General features: G+C 42.2%; 1 protein-coding gene across 13 annotated transcripts in view; it reads right to left on the bottom strand.

Moving 5' to 3' along the window:
• MSI1 (musashi RNA binding protein 1) overlaps window positions 1–11,528 on the bottom strand; it is a 56,045-nt gene extending 44,517 nt beyond the window's left edge. For 3 of the 13 annotated variants that reach the window (XM_040350241.1, XM_040350265.1, XM_040350249.1), the window contains exons 1-4: window positions 11,410–11,522; window positions 8,852–8,892; window positions 8,555–8,636; window positions 8,375–8,459 (exon numbers count right to left, since the gene is read on the bottom strand). In XM_040350241.1, coding sequence (XP_040206175.1) covers window positions 8,375–8,459; window positions 8,555–8,636; window positions 8,852–8,892; window positions 11,410–11,468 — 267 coding nt within the window. In that variant the 5' untranslated portion in view covers window positions 11,469–11,522. Of the gene's footprint in view, window positions 1–7,945; window positions 7,983–8,374; window positions 8,460–8,554; window positions 8,637–8,851; window positions 8,893–11,409 lie in introns of those variants that run through there. The other 10 variants (XM_040350289.1, XM_040350322.1, XM_040350274.1 and 7 more) reach the window with 7 other exon arrangements.
• Between the last annotated feature and the right edge of the window lie 2,076 nt (window positions 11,529–13,604).

Raw genomic sequence — 13,604 nt, 5'->3', positions numbered from 1 at the left:
ATATAACCAATATGCCCACTATCTACAAATTAATCAGTGGTGATTGTAGTTTAACCCATGTCCCTGGCCAGGCCAAAATTTTGAGTTGGAATTATAACTTGAAATAAAGTAGACCAGGTGTCATAAACTGGCGGCTCTCCAGCTGTTGCGGAACTACAACTCCATCATCCCTCTGCCTGTGGGAGTCATGCTTGTAACTGTCAGCCTTGCAATGCCTCGTGGGACTTGTAGTTCCGCAACAGCTGGAGGGAGACCAGTTTGTGAAACCTGCTCTATTCCATTTCAAGTTATAATTCCAACTTAAAATTGTGGCCTCGTCGGGGACTTTGTGTTAAACTACAGTCACCACTGATTCGTTTGTAGATAGTGGCCATATTGGTTATTACATGGTAGATAAGGATGTGCTTGTCCATCTATTGTTCTATTTGATACCACGTTTTTCATGCTTTTTTTTTTTTTTTAACTAATCCTTTGGTAAAATTGCCTACCAACTTCACTAAAAAAAGATCCTAACATCACATGTAGTCTTTGAACGAAGAAAGCTTGTACAACTTAATCAACACTTTTATTCTAGCAGCAAACTCGTCATTCGCAATCCAAACAATTTATCGACCAAGAAGTGTATATCCAACAATCGCTGAGAGCAACTCATGTTCATTTCAAACAAAGCTCCCTCCAACTCCCTGAGATCTATTAACATAACCTTCTATCCTCTCCATCTACAGTTAAATTATAATGAAGACTCCACAGCGGATCCCTTCTGCTTTCAACTGCTCTTTGTATGAAACACACACTTGTCCCCTCCCAGGCAACAAAAGAAACTTCCCATCCGAGGAGCAGGGGACAGCAGCATGTGCAGCACTGCTCCCCCTCCCCCTGTGTCTGCAGAGACACCGTCCCCAGAGCCCAGCAGCTCACACTGATAAACAAGGGCCCACCGACTGGGACGCGCCGCACTCGGCTCAACGTAACGACTTTACACATGGCTTCTTAAAGGGAAATCAGTGCTTGTTTACAGTAAGAAAAAAAAATTGTGATTTTCCATTTCTCCTTATCAAGTTACAACCTGACCATACAATATTTGTGCTATAAATTGTAGATTTACTTACACTATGTCTTATGAGCACCTACCTCATCTAAAGCTGACTATCCACTATACAACCTGATTGTACAATGTCCTTTAAACCTAAACAATCCATTCAATTATTATTGAGGTGGAACTAAAGTTGAAAAAAATGTGAGCAGGCAGGCTCTTTGGTGCAGAAAAGATGCAATGGTGGTTGATTTACTAAAACTGGAGAGTGCAAAATCAGGTATAGCTGTGCATGGTAGCCAATCAGCTTCTAACTTCAGCTTGTTCGGTTATGCCTCTTGACCATGCAAAAGTCCTCTGTGAGTCCGTCGGACTTAGAAAACAGGTTCTCTATCTAAGGCCTTGTACACACGACCGAGGAACATAGTTCCTTGTGAAGCCGTTGAGAAACTCGACAAGCCAATTTTCTCCATTCCCGTCAAGGAAATTGAGAACATGCTCTCTTTTTGGCTCGTCGAGTTTCTCGACAGTTTCCTCGACGAAAATGTACACACGACCGGTTTCCTCTGCAAAAAAATATCTCCCAGCAAGTTTCTTGCTGGTTTTTGCCGAGAAACTCGGTCGTGTGTACGAGGCCTAAGGTCCGTCGGACTTCCGACCAAAAAAGTCCAATGGAGGCTACACACGGCCGGACTTTCCGAGAAAAAAAAAGCCCGTCTGACTTTTTTTCTCGGAAAGTCCGACCGTGTGTACGAGACACCTATGCAGGTTGCAGTTTGCATATTGCAGGTGCATGTTCCGTTTTTCAATACACGTTTTTGATCCATTGAAGTCTATTGAACCAAAAAACAGAAAAAAAGTCCCTGGCCCTTTCCATAAAATGCACAGATGTGAACTACATCCATAGAAAATCATATTATATAGACTGTAGTGTGTTTCTGCAAAACTGAAAACGTGCTAGAAATGCATAGGTGTGAACCAGGCCTCAGTGCTTTTTGCATTTTTCAGATTTGCACTACAGTTCGTTTAGTTGCAGTTTGCATTTTCCAGGAGCATTTTGCGTTTTTCAATACAGCTTTTTGATCCATTGGAGTCTATGGAACCAAAAACTAAACAAAGTCCCTGGTCCTTTCCATAAAATGCACAGATGTGAACGCGACCCATAGAAAACCATGTTAAATGGACTGTAGAGTGTTTCTGAAAATGCAGTAAAAAATGTATAGGTGTGAACCAGGCCTAAACATGGTTTCCTATGGAACACGTTCTGTAGTGCAATTCTGCAAAATGTAAAGAGGAATAAAAATGCATAAGTGTGAACCAGGCCTTAAACTTTGACAAAACCTCAAAGCTGACTGGTTTCTTTGCAGAGCTGTAACAGATTTAGCATTCTCCAGTTTTCGTAAATCAACCCCAATGTCTGTTCTGCGATAAAATAAACTCACCTAGTTGTTTGCAATCTCTTAGAGAATGTAAACTGGGCTGCGCATTCGCAGCTCAGTGCACATGTCCAGCAATGTCCTAGTGTGCTTGGATGAGTAACTTCTGTGCATGCATGGAGTGACGCCATCCTGCGCCAGCACAAGACCAGCACCCAGAAAAAGCCCAGGAGAAGATGCCGGTATAGGCGAAGGACCTTATGGGCATCGGGTTGTTGGAATACAGGTCAGTATTTTTTTTTACTTTAGTTCCACTTTAAATCAGGCACTAAATTGTTTATGGTAGATCTAAAAGAGAATATACAATCTAATTGTATAGTGCTCTCTAGCTCCCTTGTTACCTCCTCCCACACTTGCCTCCAGGACTTATCTAGAATCATCTTCTGGAACTCCCTACCTCTGTATGTCCGGCCAGCAACTACCCTGTCCACCTTTAGGCGATCCATAAAAACTCACCCCACCTCCACCTCAGGCCTTGTACACACGACCGAGTTTCTCTGCAAAAACCAGCAAGAAACTTGCTGGGAGATATTTTTTTGCCGAGGAAACCGGTCGTGAGTACATTTTCGTTGAGGAAACTGTCGAGAAACTCGACGAACCAAAAAGAGAGCATGTTCTCTATTTCCTTGACGGGAATGGAGAAAATTGGCTTGTCGAGTTCCTCGACAGCCTAACAAGGAACTTGACAAGGAAAACCATGTGTTTCGCCCGTCGAGTTCCTCGGTCGTGTGTACGAGGCTTAAGAACTGTACTTGAGTCAACTCCATCAGATCATCCCATTACCTTTTGTACCACCTCCCTCTTCCTTTAGATTGCAAGGCCCTCCTATTCCTTCTGTATTGAACTATATTGTAATTGTACTGTCACCCTTTATATTGTAAAGCACTGCGTAAAGTGTTGACGCTATATAAGTCCTATATAATAATTTAGTGCAGGTGCAGTCCGCTATGGGGGGACTACCATCGGGTGCCTCCAATTGTGCTGTTCATATGCTCTACTGGTCTTTCCAGGTAAGCAGTGCATACACCTATGGATCCCCAAATTATATGTTAATTGTATGCTATATAATTGTTACTAATTCTCTCTTGCTATATTAAACACTTGTTATGGCTGTTTGACTATTAAGCCCCATACACACTATCAGTTTTCCTGCAGGTTTTCTCTTCAGGTTTACCAAAACCATGTAGTGCAAGGGCCTGCCTGATTGAATACAAATTGAAACTCTTGAGGTTTGACCTCATATTAGATGGTTTTGGTAAACCTGAAGAGAAAACCTGCAGGAAAACTGATAGTGTGTATGGGGCTTGAGAGTATATTCATTTTGTAGATGATAATGACTGACTCCTCCTGAGGAAGCGGCCCGTGCCACGAAACATGTAGAGGACCTTATCGACATTCTGGTGCCTCTTGTGTCCACTCAGGGTTTATCGATCTCTTTGAATATTGTGAACAACAATGCATGGTTGTAACTATTGAGTGTATACATTTTTTTTTGTAATACTGTCCCTTTCTCAATTGTAATCATTTTCTTTGTTCAATAAATTGTTATATTTTATTTTATTCTTGCCTAATCCTTGGGTACCAAGATCCAATCCGCTCCTGTTCTACCAGGGGCATGCTTTGGGGGCCGCCCTAGGTATTTTTTTTTCTCATTTGCAACTATTGTGGATGATGGCACCCACCCCTATTCCTAGAACATTCAGATTGAGGCATACCTTAAATTGGATACGGATTGATTGGTTCAGGGATCTCCAAACTACGGCCCTCCAGCTGTTGCGGAACTACATGTTCCATGAGGTATTGTAAAACTCACAGACATGACTAAGCATGATGGGAATTGTAGTTCCAGAACAACTGGAGGGCCGTAGTTTGGAGGATGGTTAGCCTAACCAATCAATCTGTATCCAATCAAACAGGCCCTTGCAGTTTTTGGTAGCTCTAACGGAGATGGTACAAATTGTACCATGGGTGGTGAACTTTACAGATTGTTTAAATATGAAAAAAAAAAAAACGTGCAAACTTGTAAAGCGGTCATGTGATTCTGTAAAGCGCCTGCGTGATTGATTGGCAGATGAGAAGCAACACTTGCAGTGATATAAGGTCACATCACCTGTATATGATGTGTAACACATAGACAGCTATTACATGCTCGTGTACAGAATGACTCCGTCTCAGGGTGAAGATACTGGAAAGCCTCAAGGGACTAAGCCTGACGACAACCTGACGAAAGCTAATCCTGACACCTGAAAATGTTTTGCACAAACTGGCCTCCGAGTTTTTAAAACAAACTAGATCTGACATCAACGTTGACAGTTTCATTGAGTTATTTGTAAACGCCGACATTTGTTTACCTTTGTGTAATTCAGACACAGACGTTGTCTCTGTTTGTAATATCAATCAGGAGCTTCTAAAATAAAATACTGTAACAAATCATTTCCTTTCTTTTCTTCCTGACCCTCATTTAACCCTTTACAAGGCCTGACTTAGTAAACAAAAAGCATACGACGCAGTGAGGGTGATTTACTAAAACTGCAGGGTGCAAAATCTTCTAACTTCAGTTTGTTCAATTAAGCTTTGACAAAAAAAAAAAGTAAAAAAAAAAAAAGGAAGCTGTTTTGATTAACCTCAGTCGGGTCGGTTTACTAACTGGAAAGGTGCAAAATCTGGTGCGGTTCTGCATAGAAACCAATCAGCTTCAGGGCCAGTTCACACCACATGCAGTTCCAGTTCCCGGAAAAAAAGTAGAACATGCTGCATTTTTCCCCGCAATGGAACGCTGTAAAACGCACCAAAAACGCACTGGAATGCACCTAAACACACCAAAAACGCACATGTTCTTATTAAGGCTGGATTCACACCTATGCATTTTTAGTGCATTTTGCAGATTTGCTCTACAGAACGTGTTCCATAGGAAACCATGTTAAATGGGCTGTAGTGCAAATCTGAAAAATGCAAAAAGCACAAAAAATGCATAGGTGTGCATCAAGCCTCAGGCTCCATGCAAGCTAGCATTTTTTTTCTGCTCCTAGAAGCTACTTAGTTTTAGGCCTGGTTCACACCCATGCATTTTGCAGATTTTCTCTACAGAACGTGTTCCATAGGAAATCTGAAAAATGCAAAAAGCACTAAAAATGCATAGGTGTGCATCAAGCCTCAGGCTCCATGCAAGCTAGCATTTTTGTTCTGCTCCTAGAAGCTACTTAGTTTTAGGCCTGGTTCACACCAATGCAATTTTTTTTAGTGCGTTTTCAGTTTTGCAGAAACACACTACAATCCATTTAACATGGTTTCCTATGGATGTAGATCACATCTGTGCATTTTATGGAAAGGGCCAGGGTTTGTTTTTTTCTGTTTTTTGGTTCCATAGACTTCAATGGTTTAAAGATGTGTACTGAAAAAATGCAATATGCAAACTGCAACCTGCACAAGTGTGAATCAGGCCTTATCCTATGTGTCCATGCACGCTACTTTAAGCTATTAGCGTTTTTTGAGCTTCAGCATCTTGGAGCGGAAACAAACTAGTTTTTGTAAAGTTTCTTGGAGCGTTTTTCCAGCAGAAGAAAACGCTAAATACTCCTAACTGCTTCTAAAAGCTCCTAAAATTCTACTAACAGCATTTGTTTAGCCTTCATGTACTGCAAAAACGCTAGAAAAATGCTAATGCCCCTAACTGCTCCTAAAAGGTTATTAGAAGCTAGGATAAATTTGCTTTTATGTGCATTTTTCATCCAGCGTTTGCGCTTATGAAAAATGCTAATGTGTGTGGAAAAAGAGGGGGGTGCACTGGACTGCATCAAAAACGCATCAATAACGTGCATGCAGAAAAGCATCTGGAACGAATCCGGACTGCGTTTCTATGGTGTGAACTGGCCATTTTGTCAACGCTTAATTGAAAGTTTTGCACTTTTTATTTGCTAAGTTGTATTATTTAGCAGTTTGTGTTATCTGTATGTGTTACCCAGGGAATGCCCAAAGGCTATGTTCTGTACCTATACAAATCATCTTCGATAAAAAGTAATTTTCAAAAAAATAAAAAAGCTTAATTGAACAAGCTGATTGGCTACCATGCAGATACACCAGATGTTGTACTCTTCAGTTTTAGTAAATCAACCCCAGTGAGCTGTTACCCCAAGCAACCAATCAGAAGCTAGCAAAATGACAGCTGACATATGACAGGATGTCATTGGGAAACACCTCCTCTTTCTTTGGCTCTTTTATTCTATTAGGATTCATTATAAGCCTAATGTGGTCATTAATTTAAATAATACCTGTATTGTCTTTGATGCATAAAAGCTCTGCTAAATTGGCTAAATCAAAACAGTTTTATACAAAATTACATGCAAACATAACTGTGTAGTACTCGTATGTTATCAGTTAACTTAAGGCTGGATTCACACCTATGCATTTTTAGTGCTTTTTGCATTTTGCAGATTTGCACTACAGAACGTAGGAAACCATGGTAGATGGACTGCAGTGCAAATCTGCAAAAAACACTAAAAATGCATAGGTGTGACTCCAGCCTTACTGTTTGCTATATATATATCGGTATGTCTTAATTCAAAAATAAACCCCTAAGGCCTGATTCACACCTATGCCATTTTAGTGCTTTTTGCAGATTTGCACTGCAGAACATGTTCCATAGGAAACCATGGTAAATGGACTGTAGTGCAAATCTGCAAAAAAGCACTAAAAATGCATAGGTGCGAATCCAGCCTAACAAGGTAAGTCCTGATTTTTTTCAGCAGTGATAATTTGCACACAATATACGAACTTCATTTGCCATACTGCAAAATAACAAATCCAACCATATAAAACGAGGAAAAAAACATGCATAATGCTATTTAGACCCTTTGACGACCCACTTATTCAAAAGCAAACAGATTTTTGGTTGTCCAGCAAGGCAAGCGCTAAGCATCATGGGCAATGTAGTTTATAAATGCCAGAGTAGTGATATCTGCCTCCAGAGGATGTGAATATATCGGTGAACCCAAACGCATCACCAAATAAATAATTAATTTAACCCTTATCAACCGCGTCCTTTATAAATGACGTATCCTCACGGAGCGCTCAATGGCATAACAAAAAAAAGTTACGTCACTTGTCTGTACCTGTTGCTGATCTAGGTTTTCTTATAGATATTCTTTAAAATAGAAAGCACAGATACTAATCGGCAAAAAGATCACAAACTACCAAAAGTCACTTTTAATAAACGAATAATTTTGTGTTGAAAAAAAAAAAAATAAGCAAACACACAAACATACAAATCTTAAGAGGAAAAAAAATGATAGAATAAATAACTAAAAAGCTAACAGACATTAATGGATATGTGACAAAAAAAGCATTTGTACAAACTGACGACCTTCTAACATCTGGTCTCCAGTAATCAACACAGCGAGTCTATCTAGATTCTGTTTAGTAAACTAAAGTGTGGCATCACTAATGGGAATGACAAAACCTATACAACACAGTATCATACCTGCTTTCCCCCACATGCTGTCTAATATGCTTGCCTGCTAAATAAAAAAGATACTTTACTTTTCAAACACATCACCAGCAAGTCGGCATTTTCTACAGCAGTTGACATCACAGGGCCTCTAACGCTGTAGTTCTCCTCTAACACTCGCACTGCGTGCGCTATAAGTAAACTTGGTATAAAAAGATCAAACTGTTCTTTTTCGCGCTTGCCCCTTGCGATTTTTCTCCAAACGTCGTGGCAGCCTCTGCTTTTTTTTTTGGTAGTAGACCCTAACTTCAATATTTTAATAATTAATCGTTTCACAAAAGCGAGACAATCCGATAAAAAGTACAGGTTGCACTTTAAAATACAAAAAAATCGTATCTTTCACATGCAACAGCTAACAGATTCCCTGATGATCGAGGAAAAAAAAAAAAATGAGCGTCTTACCGTCTTGGAGTCAAGTTCGTGCCTCGATTGTGCCAAAACTTTGTCTACCCCGGCCTGGTCCATGAATGTGACAAACCCGAATCCCCTGGTGAAGAGCGAACAAATAAAAATAAGGCTGGCCGATCGAAAAATGCAATTCAAACGCGTTGTAGTATACATATACGTGGTATCAAACCTCACCTGGATCTTTTGGTCAATGGATCTCTCATAACAAGACACTCCTTCACGTCTCCGAATTGACTGAAATACTCCCGCAGGCCCTCTAGAAATAGAAGAAGCAGCCTATCACAACCAAGCATGGCAGACAGATCCCAGAATGCAATAGAAAATCCAATCCCTTCATGTCCAAGCGGGAGGAAAGGCAGAGAGAAAGAGATGGATGGAGGATGCACAGATGAAGGAGGAGGACAGCAAAGGGTGGAGAACGTGATGGGGAAATGGAGCACGACGCTTCTCTAATACAATCCTTGTGCTCACCTTGTGTAGTCTGCCAGCTCAGTCCCCCGATGAACATTTTACTGCAAAGCCAAGAAAATGGAAAAAAAATAAAATAAATCAACAAAAAAACAAACAAAAGCCACGTGCTCTTCTATAAGAACATACAGTAGGAATAAATACAGTACATATAAATAAATATTTACGTATATATTTAGACAGAGAGATACTGGAAGGTCACCAAACGAGCGACATATGTAAGAAACTTCAACAGCTCCGTCTATGCCCTAAGCTTATTACGGCCTTCAAATTCAATAGCAATTTTCCAAGACATATAGGAATTTAATTGTGTATAACAAATGTCAATGCAATTTATATTTCTAAGATAAATGCCATTCCAGCTCAATGTCATCCAACTAGTGTGCAAGGTGATTCCAGCAAAGACACTCGAAATGAAGACGAAACTTTAAGGGTCACCATCTGCAATCCCTGTACAATCAAATCTACATTTCCCAACATTATGTAATATGAGGACCTATCGCATCCATCCGGGCAATTTGTATCCAATCAGGCAGGGCCTTACACTACATAGTCGTTGGTAGATCTACTGTCGAACATAACGTCAGATTAAAGATAGAGGCTTCAATCTTTTTTTTTTTTTGTACCCCCCCAATCTAGCAATTCGTAATAAAAACGAGATGATACAACAAACAGGCAACCAGATGTGTTTTATGATGAACTCAATCGTCTAATACAAGTACAGCATTAAAAAAATAGCAAAATAACGGATAATATATTGTTGTCACCAAGCCACTTAATAAGAGTCCTAAAACATCATACATATTAATAAATACTAACCATACACTATATAACCTAATTGTACAATCTCCGTTAGCTCTACCATCAACTATGTAGTGCAGGATACTACCTGATTGGATATGAATTGAATGGATTGTTTTAGGTTTGCCCTCCGATTACATCGTTTTTGGTAACTTTAAAGAAAATTGTACAGAGCTTGTATAGTGAGTGGCCAGCCGGACTTGGGTCTTAAGCTCACAATCTGATTGCATGCTGTCCTTTAGATCTACCAACATCTATTAATTACGAGATACTACCTGATTAGATACTAACTGAGTGGGTTGTTTTAGGTTTGTCCTTCGATTACATCATTTTGGTACCTCTAAAGAAAAGAGCTTGTATAGTGAATGGCCAGCCTAACGCATCTCTTAAGCTCACAATCTGATTGCATCTTTAGACCCACCAACTTTAGACCTACCAACCTTTAGACCCACCACCTTTAGACCCACCAATTTTAAACCTACTACCTATTGACCTACCAACGTTTAGACTCACCACGTTTAGACCTATCTCCTTTAGACCGTACCATCTTAAGACCTCCAGCCTTTAAACCCACCACCTATAGATCTACCGACCTTTAGACCTACTGCCTTTAGTCCAACTATCTATAGACCTACCAACCTTTGGACCCACCACTTTTAGACGTACCACCTTGAGACCTACCAACATTTAGACCCACCACCTATAGATCTATCGACCTTTAGTCCAACTATCTATAGACCTACCAATCTTTGGGCCCACCACTTTTAGACGTAACACCTTGAGACCTACCAACATTTAGACCCACCACCTATAGATCTATCGACCTTTAGTCCAACTATCTAGAGACCTACCAACCTTTGGACCCACCACTTTTAGACGTACCACCTTGAGACCTACCAACATTTAGACCCACCACCTAAAGATCTATCGACCTTTAGTACAACTATCTATAGACCTACCAACCTTTGGACCCACCACTTTTAGACGTACCACCTTGAGACCTACCAACCTTTAGACCCACCACATTTAGACCAACCACCTATAAATCTACCAACCTTTAGACCCACCAACAACTATGTAGTAGAAGAGCCTATCTAATTTTATATAAACTGATTAGATGGTTGAGTTAGGTCCTCCTAACGGATTTGGTAAGTTGATTGTGTGTCCAGATTGTAACCCATGATTGTACGGTAAGATGATAAGGTATATGGTGCCCTTTTGGGGTGCAGAAAGTTTGGAGTTGAGGTGATCCCCATGATGTATCAGAGATATAACAGAGATGGGGATGATTTGGCTCCATAGTGGAGATCCCATAATGTGTGGACAGTTATTTCCAGCACATGGAATGTAAAATCTCAGATGTATGAAATTGGAGCAGAGCTCAGGTCATCAGACCCCTGATCCTGCCCATGGAGGGTGTGGGTACCATGGATCCGGTAAGGGGGAGGGGGGCCCCCCCCAGAAAGTGGTCCAGGGGACACGATGGTGACAAAGGCACAGTGACTTGTCCCGATCGGTCAGAGAAAGTTCACCATGGGGGGGAGTCCAGCGACCTGGAACTCTCCATCCCTCACCTCCCCCCCTCCACCGAGCGCCAGGCTCCCAATGTGCACCTACACACGGCCAGGCCCCCCTCCAAACTTGCACGGAGGCTGTGCCCAGGTACCTTCCCATCTGATGCCCTTGTGAAGCCCAAGCTGGCATAAAAGAACATGGAGGGAAGGCGGCACATGGCCGAAGAGGGGGACGGGGCGCCTTACCAAGGGTCGTGCGCGGAGTCCGGGGGCGACAGTCCGGGCTGGGGCGCTTCTGTCTCCATTCGGTCTCTGGCGGCTCCTGAGAACGGAGGCAGCTCCCGGGACAAGAGGATGGAAGGGGGTGTGTTCTCCCCGCCTACTCCCGCCGCGCCCCGCCCACCCACTGATCATCCGAAGACCTCACCGTGCCCAATCTCCACCTCTCCGCTCCTCCCCCTTGCCCTGGAACCCGCCCTGACACCTGCCCCCACTCCCCCCCCCCCCCCCCCCCCCCCCACTGAGCCAGCTTGCCACTGACTGTCCCTAAAGCCACTGGAAATGCGGTGGGGGTGGGGAGGACATTCCACCCGGACCTGCATATAAAGCAATTACTGGGAATCAGAACGGCTATAAAAAGGATAACCTTCTCACCATGATGAGCGATCACAGGCATAGGAGGGAGGCAGATTTATGACATCACCTATTGATGGCAAACTAATGACAAGAAAATGGGGAGAGAGCTGTACAAGATCAGGATGGTGTACACAGCACTCTGCACTGGAGACAGGGGGGGATGATGGCCACAGGGGGGGGTCACTAAATCAGTACACTCACTGGGGGATTCACTAAATCTGGAGCAGCTGTGTATGGCAACCAATCAGCTTCTAGCTTCACATTGTTCAGCTAAGCTTTGACAATGAAAGCTAGAAGCTGATTGGTTGCCATACACAGCTGCCCCAGACTCTGTCCTAACCACTTCAGCTCCGTAAGATATACCCCACTTCATGAACAGGCCATTTTTTGACAATTGCGCGGTCGAGCAACAATGTACCCAAATAAAATGTACGTCCCCCCACAAATAGAGCTTTCTTTTGCTGGTATTTGATCACCTCTGCGGTTTTTATTTTTTGCGCTATAAAAAAAAGAGCGACAAATTGGAAAAACAAAATTTTTTTTTTACTTTCTGCTATAAAAAAACACCCAATTAAAAAACGTAAAAAATCGAATTTAGGGCAAATATGTATTCCGCTACATGTTTTTGCTAAACAAAATCACAATTGGTTTGCGCAAAAGTTATAGCGTCTACAAAATAGGGGATAGTTTTATGGGATTTGTATTTATTTTTATTTTTTTTACTAGTAATGGTGGCGATCAGGGACTGCGATATTGCGGTGGGGCAAATCGGACACTAAGTGACACTTTTGTCACTTTTTTGGGAACCAGTGACTCTAATACAGTAAACAGTGCTAAAAAATATGCACTGTCACTGTACTAATGACACTGGCTGGGAAGAGGTTAACATCAGGGGGCGATCAAAGGGTTAAATGTATGCAGCAGAAGCAGTGGCGTAGCGTGGGTTGTTTCGCCTGGGGCGAGGTAAGTAATTTGCGTCCCCCTGACCCATGGACTTACCTATTTTCAGCTAGCTCCAGTCTGGTCATATGATCCACTGTGTGAGACAGCGGTGGCTGTAGGGTAGAGGAGAGCGTGCTTGATAATGACTGGAGTGGTGACATCATGCAGATGTCCCATCTCTTGTTGGCGCTCCCTCCTCTCCACACTCGTGACATCGCCCCTCTAAATTTTGCGCCCGGGGCGGTGGTCCCCCTTGCACCCCCCACGCTACGCCACTGAGCAGAAGTAAACCCATCCATAAAACAATTTAATTTCCGGGAACGTGCCGGAAATGTAACACTCCCATTGGCTGTGCTCTCAACCAAACTGTCAAACCATCCAATGGATGGTGTCATAACTGATCACATGTGGAGCATCATGGCAGTTGTAGATCAAACAGAGGCAAAGATGGCAGCTTCCTTGACTGACAATGATAGAAGCATTTACTTCCACTTTTTATCTTGTGCTTGGTTACTGTGGGGGAGGTGCTTGTACTATGGGAAGACAGAGATCAGTGTCCCTGCTTTGCAGAAACACAGGATCTCTACTGACAGAATGACAATGTGCCTTGTTTACATAGGCAGGGTTATGATTACCCTTGCGTTTTTTCACCTTAATGCACCCTATCCTTTTCCTTGAATGTGATTGGGTATTCTTTCCAAATGAATTCCCACCACATTCACTAAGCTCTGGGGAAGATTCTGTTGCAAAGTGCTACTTTCCCTGCAAGGGGAACAGCCTGTTTGCCTTCAGTAAATCAATCCCACTATATCCCTTCTTCATTAGCCCCCGTTCGCACGGATGTGACTTGTCATGAGATATGA

This window comes from Rana temporaria, chromosome 1 (assembly GCF_905171775.1).
Source record: "Rana temporaria chromosome 1, aRanTem1.1, whole genome shotgun sequence".
Classification (NCBI taxonomy): Eukaryota; Metazoa; Chordata; class Amphibia; order Anura; family Ranidae; genus Rana; species Rana temporaria.
The sequence above is the reverse complement of the archived record's forward strand: the minus strand, read 5'-3'. Positions and strand labels throughout refer to the sequence as shown.